The sequence below is a fragment of the Gadus morhua genome, chromosome 6 (assembly GCF_902167405.1).
Source record: "Gadus morhua chromosome 6, gadMor3.0, whole genome shotgun sequence".
Lineage (NCBI taxonomy): Eukaryota > Metazoa > Chordata > Actinopteri > Gadiformes > Gadidae > Gadus > Gadus morhua.
In genome coordinates this window covers 18,621,961-18,649,679 of record NC_044053.1, presented here as the reverse complement: position 1 = coordinate 18,649,679, position 27,719 = coordinate 18,621,961, and the positions used below count along the sequence as shown (strand labels likewise).

Below are 27,719 nucleotides of genomic sequence, written 5' to 3'. Positions count from 1 at the left end.
TAGCGTGTCATTTGCTAATAGCAAACGAAAAGTTAGCCGGCAGAAGTAAACTTTGCCCAGTGGAAAGGCTATAATAATATAATATTAATATCCATCATTCTGTCTGATACCGACATTCTTAGGAACGTTGCTGTAATGAAACAGGAGAGGAGACAAGGTTTAACTCGAGCATTTTCAGTGTTTTACGCTATAACATAGTAGGTCTGGTGTTCTTTATTCTATCTGCTGGGACCGTCTAGCTGCTGGATGAGGAGCTGTCTCTTGTGTCTTGCCCCCCCTGCAGGCATCGTTCCTGCTCTGTTCCCTGATGACGAGAAGGAGGCGCTCCTCAACCAGCTCCGGGACGAGGCCCTGAAAAACGGCGTCGGGCCGTCCAAGGAGAGCCTGTGGCAGTACTTTGTCAACAAAAGTGCCGACAACCTGCACATCGTCCTGGGGATGTCCCCCGTGGGGGAGACGCTGCGCACTCGCTGCAGGAACTTCCCCGGTAAATCAGCAAACATCGCCTGCTGCTCTCTGTCTATTCTCGTGTTTCACCTTCTGACCTGAATGCCCTTCTTAATTTCCCTAACTCAGGCCTGGTAAACAACACCGGGATAGACTGGTTCCTGCCATGGCCGCCACAGGCCTTGCACGCAGTGGCTTACTCCTTCCTGGGTCCGTAGGCGAATCGTAACATCTTTAAAAAGCAAAAAAGACTTAAACAGCATTTCTATTTAGGAATGCTTAATCTTTGTGATACTGTGTCCTTGACTCTCACAGGAGAAAACCCCATGGTCCCTGAGTCCCACTCGGAGGCAGTGATCGCCCACGTGCGCATGGTTCACGAGTCCGTGGGAGAATACAGCAAGATGTTCCTGCAGAAGCTCCGGCGCAGCAACTACGTCACTCCAAAGAACTACTTGGACTTCATCAGCACCTACGTCAAGCTGCTGGAGGACAAGGACAACTTCATCCTTGGTGAGAAGAAGTTAGAACTCTTTAGTCAGGTCAAAATGAAATGGAATCGATCACAACATCAAGGTATTGGGGACGGATGTTGAGGTGCTAGATGCTGGTAATAACACACAGATAAATGAAGCTATCTCAACCTCAGAGGACTTCACTAATAGAACATGGGTTGGGTTTTATGTTGTGCGTGCGTTAGTTCAGTGGTCTGTCTCTTCATGTCTCAGCTCAGTGCAAGCGTCTGGAAGGAGGTCTGGATAAGCTGGAGGAGGCGAGCGGTCAGCTCGCTGAACTCAACACCAAGCTGGCCGAGCAGAAGGTGGTCCTGGCCGAGAAGTCCATCGCCTGTGAGACGCTGCTGCAGGAGATCTCCACCAACACCGCCGTGGGTCAGTAGGTCACATGTCTGTCTACTAGAATGAATGATTCATCACTTCAGCTAAAAGACATGCGTGCCCTTATATTGCGGCCTTAACACCTACATAGTGTTGAGTGGAGTCCCATCGTCTCTCTGACCTTCCAGCCGAGGAGAAAAAGGTGCTGGCGGAGGACAAGGCCAAAGAGATTGAGGAGCAGAACAAGGTGATCGCCGTGGAGAAGAAGGACGCTGAGAGCTCCCTGGCCGAGGCGCTTCCGGCCCTGGCGGCGGCCCGCGGTGCACTGCAGGACCTGGACAAGTCAGACGTCACTGAGATCAGGTGCTGCTACGCCTGACGCCATCACTGAGATCAGATGCTGCTCTGCTCTGACGCCTAACGCTGTTGGTCTTATAACCACAGTCTACAAGGCCAACCCTGTTAGTCTACAGTAACCGCAGATCCACCCAGTGATGGAGTAAACAGCCGGACTGCGGTTAAGCCGATGTCTCCAGATGTGTATTTCTAGAAAAAATAAGCTGAATGTAACATGTTGTTTGATGCAGGAGTCCAGCATGTACAATAACAGACTCTCGTCTGTCTCATCGTTGTTCTCCCTGGCCTTCCCTCTGTGTTGGTCAGATCCTTCGCCAAGCCCCCCAAACAAGTGCAGGTGGTCTGCGAGTGTATCCTGGTGATGAGAGGCCACAAGGAGATCAGCTGGAAGGCCGCCAAGGGCATGATGTCAGAGGCCAACTTCCTCCGCTCGCTGATGGAGATGGACTGTGATGCCATCAACTTCAACCAGGTTAAGACCGTCAGAGGTACTTTGGCTCCATGAACCACACACCTTCAAGGCTTATGCAGCGTCTTTGTTACGTGATGTGAAAATAAATATGATGAAAGACTGGGGCAACATCTAAGATGGATGATCCTATCAGAGGATCAGTGCAGTGGAGGTTTTCAGTGTCCTCCAAAGGCTTACTTTCCATGTAGGGACCAGCTGGGTTGTACTTTGGTTAGAATGCTATTCCTCCCACCCCATATCCAACACAATCAAATACAACTTTTGATAAGATAAAGAAATAATGTGATACATTGTACCAATGGAAGCTAACAAGGAATTAATTTAGTCAATTTCAAAATCTAATCTAAATCAAAAGCCCATCTTATTTTATTGTTCATGGTATTTTAGTGCTCTGATGTCCGTTTCTTGTTGCTCCCACCGGTCAGGTTTCCTCAAACACCTCAACACCACCTTTGAAGAGATGCAGGCCATCAGCCGGGCGGGGTCGGGGATGCTCAAGTTTGTGGAGGCTGTGATGGGCTACTGCGACGTCAGTAAGGAGATAAAGCCCAAAAGAGAGAAGGTAATCAATGATTTATTATCCATTAGGACCCTCGTGTGGACTCCTACCATCACATGGTAGAGGGTAACAGGCAATTTCAGGATGACCGGAACACTACGTTTTAGCTGCTTTAAGCTGTTTCGGGAAATCCATCTTGCATGTCAATCACAGGAGTGTGAAATGCGGGAGTGTGTGCCGGGATGAGGGAGGGGACGAGTGTTGGGGTTTATTTTCCAAACCTTGCCTTCTTCTGCACTTATCTGTCTTTTGAACATGGTGGAATGTGTGCTATGAGCTGCCAGGCAGAAGTACACGATAACATACGTCCTTATCGGGCGGTCAGGTGGCTCGTCTGGAGAGGAACTTCTTCCAGAGCAAGCGGGAGCTGGAGCGCATCCAGAAGGAGCTGGTGGAGCTGCAGAGGGAGCTGGGGGCGCTGGGGGACCGCTACGACTCGGCCATGGGAGAGAAGCAGCTGCTGCAGGAGGAGGCTGAGATCATGGAGAGGAGGCTGATCGCTGCTGATAAACTCATCTCTGGCCTGGGCTCCGAGAACAAGCGGTGAGGGAGGGGGACCCGGCACACGACACAGCACCACCCAGCCCACACAACGACACCACCCAGCCCACACAGCACCACCCAGCCCACACAGCACCACCCAGCCCACACAACGACACCACCCAGCCCACACAGCACCACCCAGCCCACACAGCACCACCCAGCCCACACAACGACACCACCCAGCCCACACAGCACCACCCAGCCCACACAAGACCACTAACATCCGGCCCACACACCACCACCACCACCACCACCCACACACTGGGTCTGGGTCTAAACCCCTTTACCTCCTGGGTCTAAACCCCTTTACCTCCTGGGTCTAAACCCCCTTTACCTTCTGGGTCTAAACCCCCTTTACCTTCTGGGTCTAAACCCCTTTACCTCCTGGGTCTAAACCCCTTTACCTCCTGGGTCCAAACCCCTTTACCTCCTGAGTCTAAATCCCCTTTACCTTCTGGGTCTAAACCCCTTTTACCTCCTGGGTCTAAACCCCTTTACCTTCTGGGTCTAAACCCCCTTTACCTCCTGTGTCTAAACCCCTTTACCTCCTGGGTCTAAACCCCCTTTACCTCCTGGGTTTAAACCCCTTTACCTCCTGGGTCCAAACCCCTTTACCTCCTTGGTCTAAACCCCTTTCCCCCCCGGTCTAAACCCCTTTACCTCCTGGGTCTAAACCCCTTTACCTCCTGGGTCAAAACCCCCTTTACCGCCTGGGTCTAAACCCCTTAACCTCCTGGGTCTAAACCCCTTTCCCTCCTGGGTCTAAACCCCTTTACCTCCTGGGTCTAAACCCCTTTACCTCCTGGGTCTAAACCCCTTCACCTCCTGGGTCTAAACCCCCTTTCCCTCCTGGATCTCGGCTGCAGCTGGAGCGTGGACCTGGTGGAGCTGAAGCAGCGGCGGGTGCGTCTCCTCGGAGACTGCCTCATCGGCGCCGCCTTCCTGAGCTACGAGGGAGCCTTCAGCTGGGACTTCAGGAACCAGATGGTGTACGAGGTCTGGGAGGAGGACGTGCGGGAGAGAGGCATCCCCCTCAGCCAGCCCTTCAGGGTTGAGGTGCTGCTCACCGATGAGGTGGAGATCAGCAGGTGAGGAACCCACGTTCCTACAGCTCTGTCCTCAGCTCTGTTTTTTGGTAGAAGCTCCTAGGGTTCAGCAGGACGTCCTGGGAGAGACGGCCCAGAGCCTCATGGCTGGATGATGACAGATATGATATATATATATATATATATATATATATATATATATATATATATATATATATATATATTATCTACCACCATGAAGACTTCAGAAGTATTTCGGCTGAGGCTTCCACACATGGTGTTGATTTGAAACCTTTAAAGAGTGCCTGCTTGGTGTCCCTGCAGGTGGGGGTCTGAAGGCCTGCCTCCAGACGAGCTGTCGGTCCAGAACGGCATCCTGACCACCAGGGCCAGTCGCTTCCCCATGTGCATCGACCCCCAGCAGCAGGCGCTTAACTGGATCAAGAAGAAGGAGGAGAAGAACAACCTCAAGGCATTGTTCTTTAGTATTTTACAGCAACTCTTTAGCCCCTTTCCATTTTATCCTACCCACAGAGTGAGAAATTACAAAATATTGAAAGTGATTTTTGGTCCTTTGCGGCAGATCTCCTCCTTCAACGACCCAGACTTCCTGAAGCAGCTGGAGATGGCCATCAAGTACGGCTTCCCCTTCCTGTTCCAGGGCGTGGACGAGTACATCGACCCCGTCATCGACAACGTCCTGGAGAAGAACGTGAAGGGAGCCGAGGGGAGGCAGGTCATCGTGCTGGGAGACAAGGAGGTGGACTATGACCCCAACTTCAGGCTCTACCTCAACACCAAGCTGTCCAACCCCAAGTTCTCCCCGTCCGTGTTCGGGAAAGCCATGGTCATTAACTATACAGGTGAGTGGCAGATGTTCCTTATGAAGGCCCCGTTCCGCTCCAACCTCCAGCGACCCTGATATAGAAATAAATGGAAAGGAAATTCTTCATCTTCATGGATGACATTTTATGGGTTGGATCCAATATTTCTGCTAAAAGAAAAACGTGTAAATGTTTTGAGTATCAATATTAAAAGTGGTCTTGAACCCCAGTGAGAGATTTGTATGGGTTACGGCTACTTGATGTTGCCCTCAACCCCTCGGTTAGGGGTGGATTCTCAGAGGTGGGGCTTGTGAGGTCCTTAAGTGTATGGGATGAACCCTGACCCCCAGTGTGTTTGGTCTCCCAGTGACCCTGAAAGGCCTAGAGGACCAGCTGCTGAGCGTGATCGTGGGCTTTGAGAGGAAGGAGCTTGAGGAGCAGCGGGAGCGGCTGATCCTAGAGACCAGTGACAACAAGAAGCTGCTGAAGGAGCTGGAGGACTCCTTGCTGCGAGAGCTGGCCACCTCCAGCGGCAACATGCTGGACAACACGGAGCTGCTGAGCACCCTGGAGGAGACCAAGTCCAAGGCCAGCGAGGTCAGTCCCATGGGGATCTCCTCTGACCCTGGGCAGAGGTTATCCATACTGTTGCACTCCTAAATCCATCCTAGATCCAGGCTGTCAAAGTTCACCAGTGAAAGAGCTTCAGCTTGTAACAGCGCAGCAAATACACTTTCCTATATGACAGACACACTACATGGATGGGGCTGACAAGTTGTCCTCAAAATGGTACGGATTGCTCAAGTCATACTATTCTGTGACTCAAATGGAATATTTCTTATAAAAAGTGTGCTGCCCTACAGCATAGAACAAATAACAATAAATCAGATTTTTAATATTTCTAATAACCAAACATTACTCAACAACTCTTATCTGTTCAAATCATTTCCCTGTTAATATGAAAAAAAGTAATATGAAGCAGGCCGTAGTTTGTTGGTGTGGACAACCGAGCTTTTTGCGCATTGCGTTTCTCCGTAGGTGTTTGAGAAACTAAAGCTAGCTCAGAAGACGTCTGTAGACATCGACAAGCTGCGCGACGGCTACCGTCCTGCGGCCAAGTGCGGCGCCATCTTGTTCTTTGTGCTGGCGGAGATGGCGGTTGTCAACAGCATGTACCAGTACTCTCTGGCCGCCTACCTGGACGTCTTCAATCTCTCGCTGCGCAAATCCATGCCCGACTCCATCTTGCCCAAGAGGCTGAAGAACATGATGGACACCCTGACGCACAACGTCTACAACTACGGCTGTACGGGTAAGAGAGACACACAGGACATCAAAGAGACAAAGCAGTCGGAGGGTTGCTGGTTCATGGGCCTTGTCTTGTAGTCCCCCTCCCCCCTTTGAGTGGTCTTGAAAAGCATTCCCAGCATAATAGATGTTATTATGTAACACCATAATACTTCGTCCACAGGGCTTTTTGAAAGACACAAGCTGCTCTTCTCCTTCAACATGACGGTGAAGACGGAGCAGGCCGAGGGCCGGGCCCCGCAGGAGGAGCTGCACTTCTTCCTGAAGGGTCAGAGACACATACTGCAGATATCCATATCCAGAGCATGTGTTGTTGTCTGTTTGGTTGGTCAGCAGGATCCATTCATTTCGTCATTTCCTCATCAACCGTTGCCTTAAAACGTGTGTAAAGCAATCGTGAGACTACAGGAAGTAAACTACCGTTGCCAGGAAAAAGTTGCTTCCACTCAAGTTCCCCAAACGCCCTGACTACAGGCAACCTGTCCCTGGAGAAAAGCCAGCGTCAGAAGCCTTGCCCCTGGCTTCCAGACCAGGGCTGGGAGGACATCGTGAGGCTGGCAGAGCTCTTCCCTGAGCAGTTTGGCTCTCTGCCCGATGACGTGGAGCAGCATCCGGGCCAATGGGAGGCGGTGAGTCAGCTCTTTAGTTAGTGAAGGAAATCATCTGAAGAAAGCTTTGACCACTTGGCTCAGGAGGTAGGCAGGTTGGATGATGAACCTCTAAGGTTGCTGGTTTAATACTCAGATAGGATCCTGCTGCAGCGTGTTGTAAATGCATGTGTCCCTGGTACAACAATGAGAGGTTTGGCCAACATTTTTTATTTGCAGAATATTTCAGTTATAGGATGTGATTTTATCGATACCATTTTTAAATAAATATCGATCAGCATTTCCTACAGCTATGTCCAGGTTATTTGAAGCAGTATTTGAACACTGCAAATTTGATCCACTATGAACAGTGTTTGAGGTAGGTGTGATCCTCTGATGGTGTGATCCTCTGATGGTGTGATCCTCTGATCCGCTGATGGTCTGATCTTCTGATCCTCTGATCCTCTGATGGTGTGATCCTCTTATGGTCTGATCCCCTCAGTGGTACGACCTGGATGGCCCGGAGCAGTCCGCTCTCCCCCTGAAGTACCAGGAGAACCTGACGCCCTTCCAGAGGCTGCTGCTGCTGCGCTGCTTCCGGCTGGACCGAGTATACCGGGCAGTCAGCGACTATGTCAGCACCACCATGGGCACCAGGTAATGACACAGAGACATCTAGAAACATACCTCCACCTAACTGCAGAGACGTTGACTATCAGTTTGTGACATCTGAACAGGTGGAATGTGCATTTATGTTACTCTTGATCCAAGCTGATCAAACCAAAGAGCACCACAGCAGGGTTTGTGGTTGTGGTTTGTGTCAATCAGAAATCGCCTTATAGCGTTGTTTTTATTATGGCTGGATAACGATCCAGAGTGTTTGGTTTAAAGAATGTTCAATTACACTACCTCATTAGAGCAAGTATAGACAATATTCTGTTCTTTCTGTGACCGCCCAGGTACGTGCAGCCTCCGGTGATAAGCTTCGATGCCATCTATGAGCAGAGCAGCCCCAACTCCCCCATCGTGTTTATCCTGAGCCCTGGTTCCGACCCCGCCAGCGACCTCATGAAGCTGGCCGAGAGGTCGGGCTTCGGGGGGAACCGCCTCAAGTTCCTGGCCATGGGTCAGGGCCAGGAGAAGGTCAGAGTTCAGCACCTTCCTCCATCTCATGAATTCAATCAATGAAAATTACTTGAATACTTGAATGCTTTTTTACGTCAAATTGACACAAGGTGGTCCAAACAATATTGCCCCTTTCAAAACAACATTAAATCAATGAACTGAAGGCTGAGATACAGACTGAGCTGCTCTTCTCAAACCCCCGTGCTGTAGGTGGCGCTGCAGCTGCTGGAGACGGCCGTGTCCCGGGGCCAGTGGCTGATGCTGCAGAACTGCCACCTGCTGGTCCGGTGGCTGAGGCAGCTGGAGAAATCTCTAGAGAGGATCACCAAGCCCCACCCGGACTACCGCCTCTGGCTCACCACAGACCCCATCCAGGACTTCCCCATCGGCATCCTGCAAAAAGCCCTCAAGGTCAGTAGTGGTGTGGACAAGGTCACAGCCACAGCATTGGGTTTAAAGAGAGCCAAAGGCTGCATTTAACAAATAGGAAACCCCAACTTGCCCAGGGGAAGGACCTGTGAGACACAGCGAGGAGTTGGCCTCCACAGGGCACCTGCCTTTACGCATTTGGAAAGACTGAGAGAGGGGAATATTATCGTCAGCGTATCGTTGATTGATCCATAGGTGGTGACGGAGCCACCCAACGGGCTGAAGCTCAACATGAGGGCCACCTACTTCAAGATCTCCCACGAGACGCTCATGTCTTGCCAGCACCCGGCCTACCGCAGCCTGGTCTACGTGCTCGCCTTTTTCCACGCCGTGGTGCAAGAGCGCCGCAAGTACGGCAAGATTGGCTGGAACGTGCCATACGACTTCAACGAGTCTGACTTCCAGGTGAGCTCCGGCCTTCCTAGTCAAAGAAAGCCCCAGGATTGTAGCTCGCTCTCAAGGCCTTGCACTTTTCCTACTTCTCCAATCGTCATCCGCCTCTTTGGTCTTTGGATGTTTGTCGGTTTCTGTATAAGTTCATGTTTTCCATGATGTTGTTCGTATTCCAGGTGTGTATGGAGATCCTGGATACGTATCTAACTAAAGCCCACAACCAAGGAGATGCAGAGATCCCCTGGGAAAGCCTGAAGTACCTAATTGGAGAGGTTAGACTCAATGGGGAAACCGTAGTGTTTAGGCTTACTGGCTAGCTGTTCAAATTTTCCATATAAATTGCAGAGGCTTACTGGCTAACTTGGATAAAGTCAGAGTGCTAACACCCGGCTGGCCCTTTGTCGATGCGAGTTGACCCCTGCATTTACCCTGAGCTGCTGCATCTCCTAGGTGATGTACGGAGGCCGCGCCATCGACAGCTTCGACCGCAGGATCCTCAATGTCTACATGGACGAGTACCTAGGAGATTTCATCTTCGACGTCTTCCAACCCTTCCACCTCTTCCACAATCGGGATGCAGACTACAAGATCCCTCCCCAGGGGCTCAAAGATACATACGTTGGTCAGTAACCCTGGTTAGAAAGATGTGAACACCAGAGGATGACTTTCATGTGTTGACACTCTGCTCTTTCTCTTAATTCCCCAGGAGAGATCGAGTCCCTGCCGTTGGCCAACACCCCCGAGGTGTTTGGGCTGCACCCCAATGCGGAGATAGGGTACTACACTCAGGCAGCCAGAGACATGTGGACCCACCTCATAGAGCTGCAGCCTCAGACAGGTAACACCCTCCATCTAAATAGAGTTACAGCCCCACTTCAGTCTGATAGAGCTACAGCTCCCTCCATCTCATAGAGCTAAAGCCCCCTCTCAGTCCCATAGAGCTACAGACCCAGACAGGTACAGCCCCTCCATCTCATAGAGCTACAGCTCCTCTCATTGTCATAGAGCTACAGCCCCCCCTCCATCTCATAGAGCTGCAGCCCCAACAGGTAACACCCCGCCTAATAGAGCTGCAGCCCCAGACAACTAACACCCACCCCCTACCTCATAGAGCTACAAATCTGTCAGAAGCTTTGACCTATGTGATGCATTCCATAACCCGGTCTGGATGATATACAGGCTGTATCGAGTGTGAGTACGGATGTATCTGCACATCCAGTCCCACATCCATACAATGATTTGAGTTTGTGGTTGGCGCCAGGGGACACTGGAGGAGGCATGAGCAGAGACGAGTACATCAGCCAGGTGGCCCAGGACATCCAGAACAAGCTGCCCGCCGTGTTCCAGCTGGACGTGCTCCGGAAGAGGCTGGGCCTGGACATGTCGCCCACCTCCGTGGTCCTGCTGCAGGAGCTGGAGCGCTTCAACAAGCTGCTGGTCCGCATGGGCCTCTCGCTGGCCGAGCTGCAGAGGGTGAGTCTAGTGCATAGGGTGGGTCTAGTACAGAGGGTGGGTCTAGTACAGAGGGTGGGTCTGGTACAGAGGGTGGGTCTAGTGCAGAGGGTGGGTCTAGTACAGAGGGTGGGTCTAGTACAGAGGGTGGGTCTAGTACAGAGGGTGAGTCATCTATCCCTGATGTCAGTGATAGAGCGAAGTCACCGATGTCAGTGATAGAGCTAAGTCACCGATGTCAGTGATGGAGCTAAGTCACTGATGTCAGTGATAGAGCTAAGTCACTGATGTCAGTGATAGAGCTAAGTCACTGATGTCAGTGATAGAGCTAAGTCACTGATGTCAGTGATAGAGCTAAGTCACTGATGTCAGTGATAGAGCTAAGTCACTGATGTCAGTGATAGAGCTAAGCTTCTGATGTCAGTGAAAGAGCTAAGTCACTGATATATATAACAGTTCATGTCAGACAGGAGAGACAAGTCAAATGTGTATAATAACTAAAATAACGATTTCCATCCATCAAGCACCTCCATCAATCATCCCTGATGCCTGTTTATGGCGGTTGTCATGGTGTTGCAGGATGTTTATTCATAAAAATGAGTCAGGATGTCCTTTACAAACAATTTAGGACATGAGCAGGAAGCCTATTTCCTGCTTCAATCTTGATCTCAAACCCTGTGATATTTATACACGGGTGGCGATGTAGAGGTGAGTGTGGTCCTCACCAGTCAGTCTCACGGCTGCGTCTTGCAGGCGCTGGCCGGCGAGGTGGGCATGAGCAGCGAGCTGGACCAGGTGGCCCGGGCCCTGTTCAACGGGAACATCCCAGACATCTGGAGGAAGCTGGCGCCAGACACCCTGAAGTCCCTGGGGAACTGGATGCTGCACTTCAACCGGCGCTACTCGCAGTACAGCAGCTGGGTAAGAGCAGCTACACCAGTACTGCTACACCAGTAGAGCTGCTGGGTAAGAACAGCTACTCCAGTACAGCAGCTGGGTAAGAGCAGCTACACCAGTACTACTACACCAGTACAGCAGCTGGGTAAGAGCAGCTACACCAGTAGAGCTGCTGGGTAAGAACAGCTACTCCAGTACAGCTGCTGGGTAAGAACAGCTACTCCTGTACAGCTGCTGGAGCACAGAGTTTCACCAGTTGGGGAACGGTTGGCCTTTGTTTCCTCACTGATTCAGCTAAGGTGAAAAACACTGAATGTAATATTTACATGTGGCTTTATGTTTGTTGTGTATTTCTTCTCTAAGAATTAGAACTATTAGAATTATAACTATTTTAGAGACGAATAAGCCTTGTGCGAGGTGAAGTAGTGAAGAGTCCTTTTCAAGCAGATCTGTGTATGGAGGGACAAAGGCCAAAGTTACGAAGCCTTCAGCTGGGATATACGACGCAGAGAGAACGTGTGTTATGTGTGTGTCGTCAATACGGTTCTCTTTGTGTTCCAGGTGGAAGAGGGAGAACCCAACGTGATGTGGCTGTCTGGACTCCATATCCCAGAATCCTACCTGACCGCTCTGGTCCAGGCCACATGCAGGAAGAACGGCTGGCCTCTGGACCGCTCCACGCTCTACACCCAGGTCACACAGTACCGCAGTGAGGAGGAGGTCAACGAGAGACCAGGACAAGGTGAGGTCTCCCACTCAGACCACTGACCCAGTACTACTGATGTCTGTTAGCGACGCCCTCACAGACACGCTCAGCCCTGGAGACTAGGACACATTCAGAGGACGGCCCGCCAAGCACTCTCCCTATAGGCTCAGTACGGGCTGTACGCCTTGTGCTGAGTGTGTGTGTGTGTGTGTTTTCCAGGGTGCTTTGTGTCTGGCCTGTATCTGGAAGGGGCCGACTGGGACGTGGATGAGGGCTGCCTGGTCAGGAGTAAGGCAAAGGTGCTGGTGGTCCAGCTGCCCGTCCTCAAGGTCATCCCCATCGAGGACCATCGTCTGTCTCTGCGGGTAAGCACCGCTCAACCAGTATCACTGTTACTGAACCCGGCAGGCAACCAACCCAGGTTAGGAGGCCCCAGTGGACCTGCTAGTGGGCAAGCTCCACCCTGTGTGTGTGTGTGTGTGTGTGTGTGTGTGTGTGTGTGTGTGTGTGTGTGTGTGTGTGTGTGTGTGTGTGTGTGTGTGTGTGTGTGTGTGTGTGTGTGTGTGTGTGTGTGTGTGTGTGTTCATCCCTCATGTGATCACTAGATGACCCCCTTTGTGGCCCTCAGAACACGCTGCGGACCCCGGTCTACACCACGTCCATGCGGAGGAACGCCATGGGGGTGGGGCTGGTGTTTGAGGCGGACCTGTCCACCACCAAACACATCTCCCACTGGGTGCTGCAGGGCGTGTGTCTCTGCCTCAACTCAGACTGAAGGCGCACACGCACACGCACACACACCTGTACAATTGTTTAATCCGTATGTTTGCAAAAAGCGTGTTTAAGAATATTTAATGTACATCTTTGGTAAATGTGGTTATTTATTTACACTTGGGAGTGAGGTTAAAACTATACAACATGTCGCTAGATGGCAGCACTGCATTGTTTTTAGAAGCTTTGGCACTTGCAATGTTTTCATTACGTTTTAGAAGATTCGTCAGGGCCCCAGAGTCAACAGTTTAATAAAATAAATCAAGTAACCCTTTATTAATGGTTTGAGCTTCTGAAATATATCTCTCATCGACCTTGTTTGGAAGATTTGTGCTCAAATGTGCTCAATCAGCTGCCACATAACATCTCAGTCAGCCCAGAGTGATGATGGTTCATAAGAACAGCACGCCGTTCCCTGGTCTCCTCCTCGGAAGTGATAAGAGACCAGAGACCATAGGAGAACCGGGACCTCAGCACCTGATCCTCACTGGACGAATAAAGCCTGGAGTAGGAGGAGGAGGAGGAGGACAGGAGAGAGGACAGGAGAGAGGAGAGGGAAAGCAGGAGGGAGGAAAGGGACACTATGATCAGGCCCGATAGGTGTAGGCCCATCAGCAGATAAAGGTGTAGGTGTAGGCCCATCAACAGATAAAGGTGTAGGTGTAGGCCCATCAACAGATAAAGGTGTAGGTGTAGGCCCATCAGCAGATAAAGGTGTAGGTGTAGGCCCATCAGCAGATAAAGGTGTAGGTGTAGGCCCATCAGCAGATAAAGGTGTAGGTGTAGGCCCATCAGCAGATAAAGGTGTAGGTGTAGGCCCATCAGCAGATAAAGGTGTAGGTGTAGGCCCATCAACAGATAAAGGTGTAGGTGTAGGCCCATCAGCAGATAAAGGTGTAGGTGTAGGCCCATCAGCAGATAAAGGTGTAGGTGTAGGCCCATCAGCAGATAAAGGTGTAGGTGTAGGCCCATCAGCAGATAAAGGTGTAGGTGTAGGCCCATCAGCAGATAAAGGTGTATGTGTAGGCCCATCAACAGATAAAGGTGTATGTGTAGGCCCATCAACAGATAAAGGTGTATGTGTAGGCCCATCAACAGATAAAGGTGTAGGTGGAGGTGTAGGCCCATCACCAGATAGAGGTGTAGGTGTAGGCCTATCACCAGATGTAGGTGGAGGCCCATCACCAGAATACTGTATCTTGTGTATTTTTATGTACTGCTCATTTGTGTTTTGATGGTTTTTCCATCACCAACTGTTATCTTAGTCTGTCTTGTTGTTGGTGTGTTTGTTTATACCTGGCTGCATCCTAATCTCCCCTATTGGGATAATTAAATTTGACTTGACTTGAGAATAAGGTAGGCCCCTAGCAGGCCTAGCTAATGCCCTGAAACCAGTCCCTGTGTCACTGACACATTGGGTGGGATCTGGAAGACAGCAGGCCGTGGCATGGGCGTAGGATCTACTTGAGATGGATGTCCTGGCCTCTTTTAAAATAAGATAAAAGAAGATTTGCTACAAATTCAAAACGTCTTTCCAAATGACCACGGACATGACTTCATACATGCTTACATTGGGTTTTCTAAATGTATAAATACACATATAGTACGTGGGCCAAAAAAAAGAGTCACATTTGACTTGTCTCTCCTGTCTGACATGAACTCTTGGATTCTAACTCATACCTGAAGGTATGTAAATGGTATAGGGACATGTCCTGTTACAGGCTGTCCCTTAAATAACACATCCTGTTACAGGCTGTCCCTTAAATAACACGTCCTGTTAAAGGCTGTCCCTTAAATGACACGTCCTGTTAAAGGCTGTCCCTTAAAATACACGTCCTGTTAGAGGCTGTCCCTTAAATGACACATCCTGTTAAAGGCTGTCCCTTAAAATTTAAGGGACAGCCTTCAACAGGACGGGTTATTTAAGGCTTGAATAATACGTCCTGTTATAGGCTGTCCCTTAACAATAGGCGCGCTCCGACTGAGGGACTTCTTGGAAAGCAGTTCAGTGTTTTGGCTACGCCCACTCACTTAGTTCCCCTCAACGTCCGTTCCCATACAGGAACCTTTGTAGCGGCTACCCAACGCTCAAAACAGACCGACGCAACAAGGCGGTAACAGAGAAAGGGTGGCTGTGTTAAGAAATGTACATCAGCTAATGCAATGCAATGTCTTAAACAAGGGCAAATGGTAATGCTGTTTTTCTGTAATGTTAAAGTGTGTTTACGATTGAAAATTTTAAAACGTCCCCACATGCATACTTCACTACAATACATACTTGATGTTATATCTAAAGTCGATAGTTGGGAGCGACACAGAAGGCCCCTACCCCGAGGCAGGTACTACCTGGGCTGCTAACTACCTAGCCCAGGTGGTGAACACCTAGCCCAGGGGGTGAACACCTAGCCCAGGGGGTGAACACCTAGCCCGGGGGGTGAACACCTAGCCCAGGGGGTGAACAGCCCTGCAGCAGCAGCAGCCCATGACCACAGATCTTAATTCTGCCGGCTCCCCTGAGCCAGGTGGTTTTGGATCAGGACCCAGCCCTGAGCTTCTTACTTCTGGCTCTACTGTAGCCTCACAGGTGCCTTGGACGCCCTGACCTCCTCAATTGTTACCCTGGGTAGTCTAGTGTCCAGAGGGCTCTAGCAGACCAGTTCCCGTCCCCACCGGACCCAGAGGGAACGGGCTGGGACAGCATGCTGCCATCATAAGTCGTTACAGTACATTTTACTTGGATAACGGGTGTGAGCCCTATCTTGAAAATCCATCTTTCGTGACATTCATGTAGGCCTACATAGTCTTAGAGAAAAGCACAATCCAATTCTAGCTTGTATTAGGTTGTGCATTATTTTTGAAACGCCAGCCTTTACTTGGTAATAAAGCCGAAAATGTCAACAAAGTCCCTCTCACCGCTGTCGTGCCACGAGCGGCTCTGATGTCATCGCAGTGGATTAATGTGCAACAGATGCCGGTGGTCAGTGTGGGTACTGTCTCCGAAGGGGGTGCAGCGGGGCACGAGCCTTTAAACGCCCCCACTATAAAAACGGGGCGCTGCGTGCACGTGACGTCTCCTCCCGCAGCGCGAGCAGACGAAGCGGCTTGGGGTTCAGATCAGCTGCAGCGTCCGGTTGGTTCTGTTGGCGTGCGTGGTACTCCCGGTGAAGTCTGCAGCAGATCTGAACCAGCAGCCTGACTACCATCTAAAGCAGAGCTCGGGTTCAGATGTTCCAGGAGTGAGTTTGGACTCTTTACGGACTCTGCTCGGGATGCGCGCGTTACCCTAACGAACCGAGTGGATCTTTGACTTCCTCTCTCCCGCTCTGGTGGATATCCTGCTGCTGTCCGAGAGGAGAAGCTTATTACTAACTTCAGGTCGTACTTTTTAGAACCGGACCCGGGGATGTGTAGCCGTGAGCGCGCGTCCGCGCTCCGCCCGCGGAGCTGCCTCGGGGTCGTGCTTCTGTTGTGGCTGAGCGCGTGCGTGCAGGGCACCTGGAGGACCGGTCTGTACCGAGCCTCGACCCCCCGTCTAGCCAGAGACCACGCCGCCGTCTACCAGAAGAGGTAAGCCTATGTCCAACGATGCATTGAATGATATGCTGTCGTCCATCAAACCTTTTCTTATCTGGAGTGGTCCGTTTTTTATGTCCAACTTTAGGTAATTTATCTGATTTTTCATTACAAAGTCCCTCATCTTTGAATGAAACAATCCTTAATCTGAGCAGTTCTTTGCCTGGTCTAAGCCGCTCTGTTTGGCCTCATGTTCTTTTACGATAGACCAACGTTCCCATCCTTTATCGGTCGTCTTGTCTTCCTCAAGGTTGGTTTCCTTCTGCCTGTCCTGCCAACGCACTTCAGCTCTCCTCACTCCCATCAGCATAGTCATGATCATGCTCGGCCGATATGAGGCGCTCTTTATGCAGCCCTTTTCCCACTACGTTTGATCACGAGCCTTATCGACGCCTCGTGGGTGATGTGAGTTCCATTCCCCAATGGTTGGTGAACTTTAGGCCAAGATCTAATTAAAAGATGGAAGGGCCCGATAACAACTGTCTAGTGCTTTACAGCTCGTTACCCCGCTGTAACCGAGGACACTATAGACGGGACGATAAGGAGCCTGAGGGTGTTAAGGTTATAGGTTAGGTTAGGTTAGGTTAGGTAGGTTAACCCACCTGTGTGGTTCATAACATAGTGCTTGTTGGATAGAGTGTTCCATTAATTGTTATTTACACACACTTGATTAATTATGTATAAATAGCCTCTTAAAGTGTGTGTGTGTGTGTGTGTGTGTGTGTGTGTGTGTGTGTGTGTGTGTGTGTGTGTGTGTGTGTGTGTGTGTGTGTGTGTGTGTGTGTGTGTGTGTGTGTGTGTGTGTGTGTGTGTGTGTGGTGTAAACAATTGTTTGATAAATGTTGATCTTCACATCAGACCATCACACATTACAACATTATATAACCAAAGTCCAGTCCATTAGAGCCAGTTTCCTTCCCCTCGACAGAGGGAAAGAGGGGTTCATCCCCTCTGCTCTGGGGGGCTCAGACGTGGCCCGCATTATCCCTCTAATATTTCTCCCCCGAAGGCTTCCAGTGTTTCAATGTCTTCCTGTGCTGTGAGGTGCAAGAGACCCCTATGGGTACCTCCAGGTGGTCCGATGAGTGTCTGCCTCGCTGTTGGCTCCTCCTTCTCCCCCTCCTCCTCCTCCTCCTGCTCCTCCTCCCCCTCCTCCTCCCCCTCCCCCTCCTCCTCCCCCTCCTGCTCCCCCTCCTCCTCCCCCTCCCCCTCCTCCTCCCCCTCCTGCTCCCCCTCCTCCTCCTCCTCCTGCTCCTTCTCCTCCTCATCCCTCACTAGGAGGCCGCTTGTGGACATGTTTACTAAACACAAGCAGCTGGGCTCCTATGCATCTGGCCTTTGGTGTGGGGAAGCGAGGAGGTGACTTTCCAAGTTGTTTGAGCGCTGCTAGAATACAGTGTGGTTCACCTTCTTCGCTGTGCTTCATGGATCGTGTTCAACATTAAGTTTTGCTGTTTGATCAAGATCAGCAAAGCCATTCAACATTGAAAATATTTCATACCTCAATAGTCCTTTTTTACAGTACCCAAGAAACAGGTTTTGGAGTGTCCTAAAATCACAATTTCTCAATGAAAACAATTTTAATGAAATGGAAGTGATTCCCCTGACTGTGAGACACAGACTGACGGGTGGACAGACAGACGGACGGGAGGATTGACAGACAGCAGTAGGACGAGGCCTGAGAGCATCGTGGGGTCGGGGAGTTTAGGAGGAGCAGTGAATCAGGTCCACCTGCGGTCTGCTTCACCTCAGGGTTTATGGGGGTCAACAAAGACCAATGGGACCGTTGGGTTTTATAGGAGAGGCCGGGACAATAGGACATTCCACAGAGGAGACAATCCAATCTGGCCGTGAAAGTCTCTGAGCAGAGTCGGGAGGATGAACGCTGAGGTCGGAAATGACGTTTATTTAGACGGGTTCAAAGAGAAGGAGAACAAAACCAGAGATTAGGAAGACTTACCCAAACAACAGCTGATGAGGCTGTATACCGTGGACACTGAACCGCTCTTTGTGCTTGAGTAACATTGCCAGTAAAGTGTTTATTCACCTTTGACTGTTAATGAATCTGCTTCTACGTCAGGTTGATGCTGCTGTCTTCTGCCCGGGCCAAACAAGTGTACCGGTTGAAGTGCTAGTTGCTCTGTTGCAATAGAAATGCTTTGTCTTCAGCTCTCATCACACAGATAAGATGGATTGGAAACGTCTTTAGTTCATCTCATGAATCCTGGAATCATGAACAGGACTATTCTGAACTTCTAGAGTCATCAAGGCTGAGCACATAAGAATATAAATAGTGGAGAAATAGTTTGAAACCATCTTGTATCATGGTCCTAACTCAGTGATAGTCTGGGTCCTAGTCCCAAGGAGTGGGGGTCGTGGAGGCGGGGGGGAGGGGGGTTAAGGGGGGGGGGGGGCCCGCGGGGGAAACCGAGGGACAAGGCTGATGGCAGGTGTCCTGAAGTACCGGAGGGCCCCAGTCCACCGTGGCTCACCTGGTTCTTTGATGATATGAGGGTCCACTGACCCACAGAGAGGATGTTTACAGGGTCACGTTACACTGGATGGTCCCATTGGGAGCAACCTCCCTCCCCCCCATTGGCTCATGAGTCCTGTCAGGTCTGTGTCACTGCTCTTCACTTTAAACTACTATCGGTCTTATACTATTATCAGTCTATAACTATTATCAGTCTATAACTATTATGAGTCTAACTATTATCAGTCTATTACTTATCAGTCTATATATATTATTAGTCTATAACTATCTATTTTCAGTCTGTTACTATCTATTACAGTCTATCACACTATCACACCCCCTCAAAGGTTTTCACTTCTTAAAGAATAATTTTTGAGAGGCATTATTTGTCCCTCATTAATCTCAATGTAATAACTGATGTCATCTCCGGATGCCAGGGTCCGTGAGGGACATGGGAAAGGGGCGTGGCCCAGTGGGACCAGAAGCAGTCTTTTGATTGGACGGATGGGTCCTCCGAGAGCAGATCATTACAGCACAACGTTGACGCGTCGCTTGATAATTAATGTGCTGATAGAACCAGCCGAAAAGTGAAACGAGACAAACTGGAAAACCGAGGAGAGACTCGAAAGCTGCAATGTCAGACTATATCATACACTATATCAGGGGCCCGGGTGTAATCACCTTGGCAGAACAAAGTCCATACCGGGGTTATATCACGGATGGGCCAGGTGATTTCTTAGAGTCTTAGATCTGTGGTCATACCGCCTCCACAGACCAGCGGAGCATCTTTCTTCACTCCAGCAACCCTTTGTTGGTCCCTTTGGAAGAATGGTCACTCTTTTCCGCTCCTCTCCTGCTTTCCTTCACGCCACACCCCCTTTCCTTCAATCCTCACCTAATTGGATTTCTGCCACATTTGTCTTTTGTGCCTTGTTCTCATTTTTTTTTCCAACAGCTTGAATCTAGAGAAATTCCTCCAGATATCAATCACACTGTAATTGAGTCATATTCTCTCTCTGACCCCGTTCATCCTCCAGCAACGTGGTACACACATCCATGCATAAAAACCAAATACACACTCACACAATGGCCGTGGGTTAAATGGGAGGCCGTGGGTTAAGCTGTGAATTAACCTCCGCTAACCCCAGGCTAGCGTTTCACTGCACACTGCCCCATGATGCACTGCACCGCTGCCCCATGATGCACTGCACCGCTGCCCCATGATGCACTGCGCCGCTGCCCCATGATGCACTGCACCGCTGCCCCATGATGCACTGCGCCACTGCCCCATGATGCACTGCACCGCTGCCCCATGATGCACTGCACCGCTACAGTGTGTCGAGCCACTCTAAATGGCAGCAGGAATCATTTGTTAAAGAATAAACTGTGAGCCTTTCTGGACAGTTTCATGGGCTCTCCATCAGCATTACTGTTCATCTGAGGCCCAGTCAGCTCCGCTTCCCTCTTCATTGTTTCTCTGTGTTGGCCTCCGCTCCGCTCAGCAACAGATGGCCAGAGCTGCCATTTTCCATCCATTAAGAATGAATGTTTTTTTCTCCCTCTCTGTAAAACCTTGGCTGTGAGGCGACTGTTAGCGATGGCTGATGATTTATTTAGACTGGGCTCTGTGCTGGGAGAGCAATGTGCTTCTACACGAGACCCGATACTCACCGGGACTCCGGTGAGTATCGCCGGTTCTGCTGCCCTTGGGCAGGGCGGTTCTGCTGCCCTGCCCAACCTGTTGGCTTCACACCTCGCTGCACATGGGCCCCGTGCAGCCAGAAGGGAGGCCCCACCGTACAGTAGAGTGTACCGGCACCTGGCCTGTCCCCCTGTAATGCTGTCCCCGGGCAGACATAAAGCCATGCAGGAGACACGGTCCGCTGGCTCTCCCTGCAGGCCAGCTCCCCCAGTCAGCTCGGACGGTTTCCTGATGAGACCTGGAATAACAGAGTCTGCGGAGGCAGCGGCGTTCCCTGCATTCAGTGGTCTGGCCTCATCTCATGAAGCCCCGCTGGGTGTTTACAACAGGAAGCAGAGTTGCGGGAAGTCTGTCGTGATTCTCTGTAGGGGAGGGGATGCCCTTCCTTATCTAATCAACTTATCAAGATCCTAGTGTCCGTACCAGGGCTCTTGGTCAGAGGTTAGAGGTCAGAGGTCGCACATCTTTGATGAATGGGCTTCAAATGAGGAACATGTCTGTACTGTGGGTGCATTGAATTACATTGTCAACATTTTAAGTAAGGGTACATTAATTACCCATGGAATTACATTATTTATGCAGTATTTAACAGCTAACAAATGTTCTATGAACCATTCATTAATATAAGTTCATGCAGTAATAAGCAATATTAATTTATATATCATTAGCATAGTAGTTATGTTTAGTGGGTAAGAGGTTCTAAACCCTCCGTATTCAATAATAATAATTTAACACATTTGTTAATACCAACACAAACACAATTATCTTTGTCCTATCAGTAAACTTGGAACACCATTAGTAAATGATTACTCACCATAACTTAACTGTTTGTTAACGGTTTGTTTATTATTAGTGAATGATGTGTCAGTGATCGTTTGAGTCAGGAGCCTCCATCCTGTAGCTCCTGCTGTCTCCATGGAAACGCTGAGCAAACAGAGTTCGGGGGGGGGGGGGGGGGGGGGGGGTCAAAGCTCCTCCCCTCCTCTCCCCCCTTCCCTCTCCTGAACCCCTCTTGGAGTGCCTCCCAGAGGGGGTCCTGTTCTCTCTCCGGCCCGCTGGGAACCCCCATGTTTATCTGCTGGTTTTGGGGGATTAGCAGTGGAGGAAATGATAGGGTGAGGCCAACGTACACACACACCCACACCCACCCACACACACACACCCACCCACAGCCACGCACCCACCCACAGCCACACACACCCACCCACAGCCACACGCACACACCCACAGCCCCACGCACCCACCCACGCATGCATGCACCAGTGCTATCCTCTCCCAGGTCTACATGTGTTCTGTGTATGAAAGGGAACCTCTGTCAGAGCTCTGAGCTGCAGAACCAGAGATACCAGCGCTCGGCCTGCTCGGGCTGAGACGCCGGTGACTGGTTTTGGTGTGTGTGTGTGTGTGTGTGTGTGTGTGTGTGGGGGGGGGGGGGGGGGGGGGGTATGCGTGTGTGTGTTGGTGGATTGTTAACATGAGCTTTAGAAGTGTACTACTTCCGTTGCCGCTTGGCATTTGCCGTTTCCTGATGTGCAAACTATCTCTCTCTTTCGTACACACGCACTTGCTCTAACACGTTGACAAACAGAAAATAACAACTTTCCCACATTCTTCCAGCGCATGCTGGCAGGAAGCGATAAATCGCCAGTAGGTGAAGTCTGAGAGCACAGAGCTGGGAACTCTACACTCTCCGAGGAGAGCTCTACTCTCTCCAGGGAGAGCTCTACTCTCTCCGAGGAGAGCTTTACTCTCTCCGAGGAGAGCTCTACTCTCTCCAGGGAGAGCTCTACTCTCTCCGAGGAGAGCTTTACTCTCTCCGAGGAGAGCTCTACTCTCTCTGAGAAGAGCCCTACTCTCTCCATACATTCTACTGATTGGAGAGCTCTACTCTCTCCCTAGATGGAATAGAGCTCTACTCTCCCTGAAGAGAGTAGATCTCTACCCTCTCCAAGTAGAGCTATACATTCCCAGGGAGACTCTACTCTCTCTGTACGTTCTGGTGATTGTCTAAACACAGGCTTAACGTTTAGGCGTCTCCATGTGCCGACTTGGGCCTTAAGGAAGGTAAAGAAGGTAGATGTGTAACACATGCTAGGTCTGAACAGGACATGTGTACTCCATACGTTAGATTCCTCTTAACCCCCTTCCATGTTTCCACGCTTTGAGGGATGAAGTGCCCATAAACCAGACCCTCAAACAAACACAAACTTCATTTCTGCCGGTCCGCTCTTGTAAATCACTCTGCTTGGATTTTTCTTCGTTCAGAATGTTTCCATCTTTTCTGCTCCATAGGATCATCTCTCTCTAAGAAAGTCCTCCTACTGTTGGTCGTTCCACCTCATCATTAGGTCTTTGGTTGGTCTTTGGTTGGTTCAGAGACATTCACTGTAGCAAACTTTTGAAACAGCAGAAATGTTCTCAACCCTGTACTGCCCGGACCCAGTCTTACTGACTCTTCATCTTTAAAGAAGGAGACATTTTTCATGAATTGTTAGGTAATATTCAAAGGAATACTATCCATTTACGAGTCTCAAGCATCCCAAAAATTACTATTCTGAATTGTATGTCAAAATAGCATCAGTTTTAATCTGAAAACATGCTGGGAGAATGTTCACATCCCCCTTCCATTCAACAAAACAGAGAGGCCTGATCTGCAGGGCATGTCAGTAGTGAGCAGTGAGAACAGTAAGATCTCTCCTACGTCTGCTCCTGTTTTATATTATGTAAACAGCGGACAGTGGAGACAAGATGAGTTTTGCTTTCTGTTCCATATTGTCTCTAAGTATCAGTCAGATATACTACTGCTCTGAATAAACCATGAACACTAAGCAGTACTACAGGCCGTGATGTGATGCCAGTACAATGGAAGTATTAGCCTATAATCAATTACCCCCAGTAGAGACTTGGTGTTGTCATTTTTGCAATTACTTGGCACACAGTTTTGGATATGGAATCTCTCTTCTCCAATACTTAGCCTACCCCTGGAAGCTGTGTTGGCCCATTCCTTAAGGAAGTCCATCACAAGCTGATATTCTTGCCTTGCTTCAGTGCTTCATTTTCCCTGGCCCTTAACCCTAGAGATGGTATGTTTGTGTCTGGACTCCTAATGAAGAGCAGCTCCTGCAGACCAGACCTGTCCCGACCGAACTGCTCGTCTAGAACATTTTAATTATCCGAGGCCCAGAGCAACCAAGCCTGTGCTGCAGTGGTATCCTGAGCCCCCTGACGTGGAGATGATTACACTCCCCTCTCTACCTGACGCTGTCCTTCTTGGTTCCTCTAGAAGCTCCAGAAGGCCGAGGGGAGGAAAAAGGGAGTGTTCTGGAGCGTGCTCTAGTCTAGTGGAGGAGGATCCTGAAGCCACTCCAGAGTCCTTGGCTCTTTAACCTTTCTCCACAGCCTGATAAAGCCGCTTTAGACAACGCTCTCCCTCTCTCTCTCTCCAGGAGGGCGTAAGACCCATGATGACATCAGCTTTAGCGTTGAAAACTCAGCCCCTTCTGATCTGAGTAGGGGTCCTTTTACACTGCTTACACACACAAAGCCACGTGTACTAACGCACACACACACACGCATGCACATGTACACGGACAAGCAAACGCATACACACGTGAACGTGCACATGCACACCCCAACAGCGCCCCCCCCGACCTCTTCAGAGAGAGAAGAGCCAGCGTCTGTGTATTGATAGGGGAAGCGACCGCAATATAAATACAGGCCCCCACAATGCACTGCTGCAAGCCTCACGGCCGACTGAACCCGAGCAAGCAGCGTAAAGGAGAAGAGGAGGGGGAGGGAGGAAGAGGAGGAGGAGGAGGAGGGAGAACAGAAATGCTTGAGTCTGAGGACATGGCCGGTTCCTGCTGTGACGGGGAAACATCTAGTGGGAGAGAGAGAGAGGCTGTGCTTCGGATATATTGGATGTATGTATTCTCAGTTCTCCCTTTGTCTGCGTTGTATCCCTCCAGATAATAAGACTGTGTCCATGCTGGGGGAAGCGTTGTCTATCCCCACTGAAACAGAATGCTGACTTAAGTTCAGTTTCAGTGCACTCGGACCTTTTCAGCCGTTTTCAGATGCACACGCTTTGGATCCACAGTCTGAAAACAATGGATACCACTGGAGCTATCGGGGGAAATAATAGATAAATAATTGTTGGTGGCTTGCTGGCTTGTGTTTGACTCTCGCTCTCTCTCTCTCTCTCTCTCTCTCGCTCTCACTCTCGCTCTCGCTCTCGCTCTCGCTCTCTCCAGGAACTGGTGTCCTCATACGGTCTCCAAGACGGTGACCTGCCAGGTCCAGAACGGTACGGTTCTTCAGCGGGTCTACCAGAGCTGCGTGTGGCCGCAGGGCTGCTCAGGAGCAAGGTGAGGCGGACCGGGGGTCGACCTTACTATCACCCTCCTCTCACTGTAGAACGTGACTCCAGAGTGGACCTCACTATCACCCTCCTCTCACTGTAGAACGTGACTCCAGAGTGAACCTCACTATCACCCTCCTCTCACTGTAGAACGTGACTCCAGAGTGAACCTCACTATCACCCTCCTCTCACTGTAGAACATTGTCTCCAGAGTGAACCTCACTATCACCCTCCTCTGACTGTAGAACGTGACTCCAGAGTGAACCTCACTATCACCCTCCTCTCACTGTAGAACGTGACTCCAGAGTGAACCTCACTATCACCCTCCTCTCACTGTAGAACGTGACTCCAGAGTGAACCTCACTATCACCCTCCTCTCACTGTAGAACGTGACTCCAGAGTGGACTTATGGGTTCAGATGATTGTATGTTAAGGTAACCAGGGACAGATGAGGAACAAGAGGCAGGTGATGGTGGAGAGACACTGAGACGGATAAATCCTTTGTGTTTAGTGTAGATTGAGACACTGTTGAAGGAGATGAACCCATTGCATCTGCGCTATCAATGTCCTGCTGTTCAGAGACGTGTCATCAAAACATGCAGAGTTGTGTCTAGCAGACTAAAGTATTTTATGTATGATGATATGGTACAATTGTGTGTGTGTGTGTGTGTGTGTGTGTGTGTGTGTGTGTGTGTGTGTGTGTGTGTGTGTGTGTGTGTGTGTGTGTGTGTGTGTGTGTGTGTGTGTGTGTGTGTGTGTGTGTGTGTGTGTGTGGTCTCCAGCTATAAGACGCTGGTCAGGCCCTCCTACAGGCTGGTGTACCGCACCGTGACGTCTCTGGAGTGGAGGTGCTGCCCCGGGTTCAGCGGCGCCGCCTGTGAGGAGGGTGAGTCACGTCAGGGTCCAGGGGTCTCTAAACTCCCTCACTCACTGTCTGTCTGTCTCTCTGTCACACACACACACACACACACTAACACACACACACACACGCCCATGCACTCTTGTATCTCTGTAACACGCAGTCAGCATTTTCCATAATTATTTTGCACCCATGAGCAAACAAACCAGCTCCCCACTTCATGCACACTCTCAGTGTTTACTCTGCGCGGCAAACAATAGCTGGGGATGTTTGCCTACAAAATTGTTTTCTGCTTAGATTAGAGAACCTAGTGGATGAATCATAGTCTGAGGCAAGCAAATCATGGAAATATCTCTAGTCTGGTTTGACAGAGATGCAACCCGCTCTCTTCCCCTCTCCTCTCCTCCTCCCCTCCCCTCTCCTCCTCCCCTCCCCTCTCCTCCTCCCCTCCCCTCTCCTCTCCTCCTCCCCTCCCCTCTCCTCTCCTCCTCCCCTCCCCTCCCCTCCCCTCTCCTCTCCTCCTCTCCTCTCCTCCTCCCCTCCCCTCTCCTCTCCTCCTCCCCTCTCCTCTCCTCTCCTCCACTCCCCTCTCCCTTTATGTTGCGTCTTCTGTGTTTCTGCCTTAATGATGCTATCCTCTGCTAAAAGGGGCAAGCTCTATGAAGATCATCTGTTCAGATAGCTTCCTGCTCCCCTGCATCCCACCACACAGACAACAGCGACACCTGTCTGGTGTAGAGCTGTTGAAATGCCTGTTTTTGTAGTCTGCTGTGGCGTTCTCTATGTTGTTGTGTGGTTCCTCGTGGCTGTTCTGTTGACTCTGGCTCCCTACAGAGAGGAGCTGGTACTCTACTCTACTTTATGCCCAGCATGTTAGGCTCTGGTAGCTCCACACTCTCACTCAGTCTCTAATGGCTCCCCCCCCCAACGGCTGGCTGGCCCTAGGAGTCTGGAGTGTGTTTGTGTGTGTGTGTGTGTGTGTGTGGGGGGGGGGGGGGGGGTGTCCCAGACCTTGGCCTCAGGTGACCTTAGGAGGGGCGGGTGTCTCTGTACACGGTGCCGTGCACGGTGGGTAGAGATGTGTCGACACCACCTCCGTGGGACACAAAGCGCAGGGACGCGCCGTCAAACAGATAATTATCCAATTAGGCGGCCGCTGAAGGGGGATCGCTGTGGTTGTCATGGGAGCCGTGCAGTAGAGGGGGGGGGGGGGGGGGGGGGGCAGGATTAGCCACTTATTAGCCCCTCGTTCCGGCAGCCTCAGATCAAGGTGGTGCTGAGAGGAAGTGACAGGTCTCCATTCACCACCTCACTCTCCCACACCCTGGCCGGGGTCCAGGCCCACCAGCGCTACGTCTGCTCCGCCCACAACCCCCCCCCCCCCCGCATCACAGACACATCCAACCTGTCCCACCCGGGCGTAGCTGGAGGCTAGGAGGCTGGGGGGCTGGAAGGGGTAGAAGGCCTGAAACGGTTGCCATAGCGCCACCTTGTAAAGCCTGCATTAAGCTAGAGTCATATATGTGTGTGTGTGTGTGTGTGTGTGTGTGTGTGTGTGTGTGTGTGTGTGTGTGTGTGTGTGTGTGTGTGTGTGTGTGTGTGTGTGTGTGTGTGTGTGTGTGTGTGTGTGTGTGTGTGTGTGTATATGTATTTCAGAGGTCACGACGCAGGTTTCCTGCCCCTCCTCATTCCCTCCTCCTCTTCATCATTCCATCTCACCTGCTAGTCTGTTTTTTTTACAGACGGCGGAAAACGTGTTTTATCTCCTGCTTTACTTCCCCCCCATCCCCCCCTGCTCCCCTACTTTCCCCCCTCCCCCCCCCACCCCGTCTCTCTCCCCCTCCCCCCCATCCAGTCTCTCCCTGCTCCCCTACCCCCCCCTCCCCCCTCCCCTCCCCTCCAACTTCCCCCCGCCTCTCGCCCCTGCTCCCCTAATTGCTGCTCTACTCCCAAGCCTGGTCCGCATTACGGGAGGCCCCCTCCTGACAATACCCAGGCCT

General features: G+C 50.7%; 2 protein-coding genes across 5 annotated transcripts in view; both read left to right on the top strand.

The window, feature by feature from the left end:
- The window catches only part of dnah10 (dynein axonemal heavy chain 10), a 40,719-nt gene extending 27,691 nt beyond the window's left edge, over nucleotides 1–13,028 (top strand). The window contains exons 52-78 of the mRNA XM_030358202.1: nucleotides 284–487; nucleotides 577–657; nucleotides 763–960; nucleotides 1,176–1,337; nucleotides 1,472–1,646; nucleotides 1,947–2,128; nucleotides 2,538–2,674; nucleotides 2,997–3,214; nucleotides 4,081–4,302; nucleotides 4,585–4,732; nucleotides 4,844–5,123; nucleotides 5,452–5,681; nucleotides 6,123–6,396; nucleotides 6,556–6,660; nucleotides 6,867–7,021; nucleotides 7,482–7,636; nucleotides 7,939–8,122; nucleotides 8,315–8,515; nucleotides 8,729–8,938; nucleotides 9,103–9,198; nucleotides 9,377–9,548; nucleotides 9,633–9,764; nucleotides 10,188–10,399; nucleotides 11,132–11,299; nucleotides 11,837–12,017; nucleotides 12,201–12,346; nucleotides 12,610–13,028. Coding sequence (XP_030214062.1) covers nucleotides 284–487; nucleotides 577–657; nucleotides 763–960; nucleotides 1,176–1,337; nucleotides 1,472–1,646; nucleotides 1,947–2,128; nucleotides 2,538–2,674; nucleotides 2,997–3,214; nucleotides 4,081–4,302; nucleotides 4,585–4,732; nucleotides 4,844–5,123; nucleotides 5,452–5,681; nucleotides 6,123–6,396; nucleotides 6,556–6,660; nucleotides 6,867–7,021; nucleotides 7,482–7,636; nucleotides 7,939–8,122; nucleotides 8,315–8,515; nucleotides 8,729–8,938; nucleotides 9,103–9,198; nucleotides 9,377–9,548; nucleotides 9,633–9,764; nucleotides 10,188–10,399; nucleotides 11,132–11,299; nucleotides 11,837–12,017; nucleotides 12,201–12,346; nucleotides 12,610–12,756 — 4,775 coding nt within the window. The 3' untranslated portion in view covers nucleotides 12,757–13,028. The remainder of the gene's footprint in view (nucleotides 1–283; nucleotides 488–576; nucleotides 658–762; nucleotides 961–1,175; nucleotides 1,338–1,471; nucleotides 1,647–1,946; nucleotides 2,129–2,537; nucleotides 2,675–2,996; nucleotides 3,215–4,080; nucleotides 4,303–4,584; nucleotides 4,733–4,843; nucleotides 5,124–5,451; nucleotides 5,682–6,122; nucleotides 6,397–6,555; nucleotides 6,661–6,866; nucleotides 7,022–7,481; nucleotides 7,637–7,938; nucleotides 8,123–8,314; nucleotides 8,516–8,728; nucleotides 8,939–9,102; nucleotides 9,199–9,376; nucleotides 9,549–9,632; nucleotides 9,765–10,187; nucleotides 10,400–11,131; nucleotides 11,300–11,836; nucleotides 12,018–12,200; nucleotides 12,347–12,609) is intronic.
- Nucleotides 13,029–15,729: 2,701 nt separating this feature from the next.
- emid1 (EMI domain containing 1) overlaps nucleotides 15,730–27,719 on the top strand; it is a 50,815-nt gene continuing 38,825 nt past the window's right edge. Inside the window, exons 1-4 of one of the 4 annotated variants that reach the window (XM_030359474.1) lie at nucleotides 15,731–15,988; nucleotides 16,142–16,319; nucleotides 24,754–24,867; nucleotides 25,643–25,746. In XM_030359474.1, the coding sequence (XP_030215334.1) occupies nucleotides 16,156–16,319; nucleotides 24,754–24,867; nucleotides 25,643–25,746 (382 nt within the window). In that variant the 5' untranslated portion in view covers nucleotides 15,731–15,988; nucleotides 16,142–16,155. Of the gene's footprint in view, nucleotides 16,320–24,753; nucleotides 24,868–25,642; nucleotides 25,747–27,719 lie in introns of all 4 variants that reach the window. The other 3 variants (XM_030359476.1, XM_030359473.1, XM_030359477.1) reach the window with 3 other exon arrangements.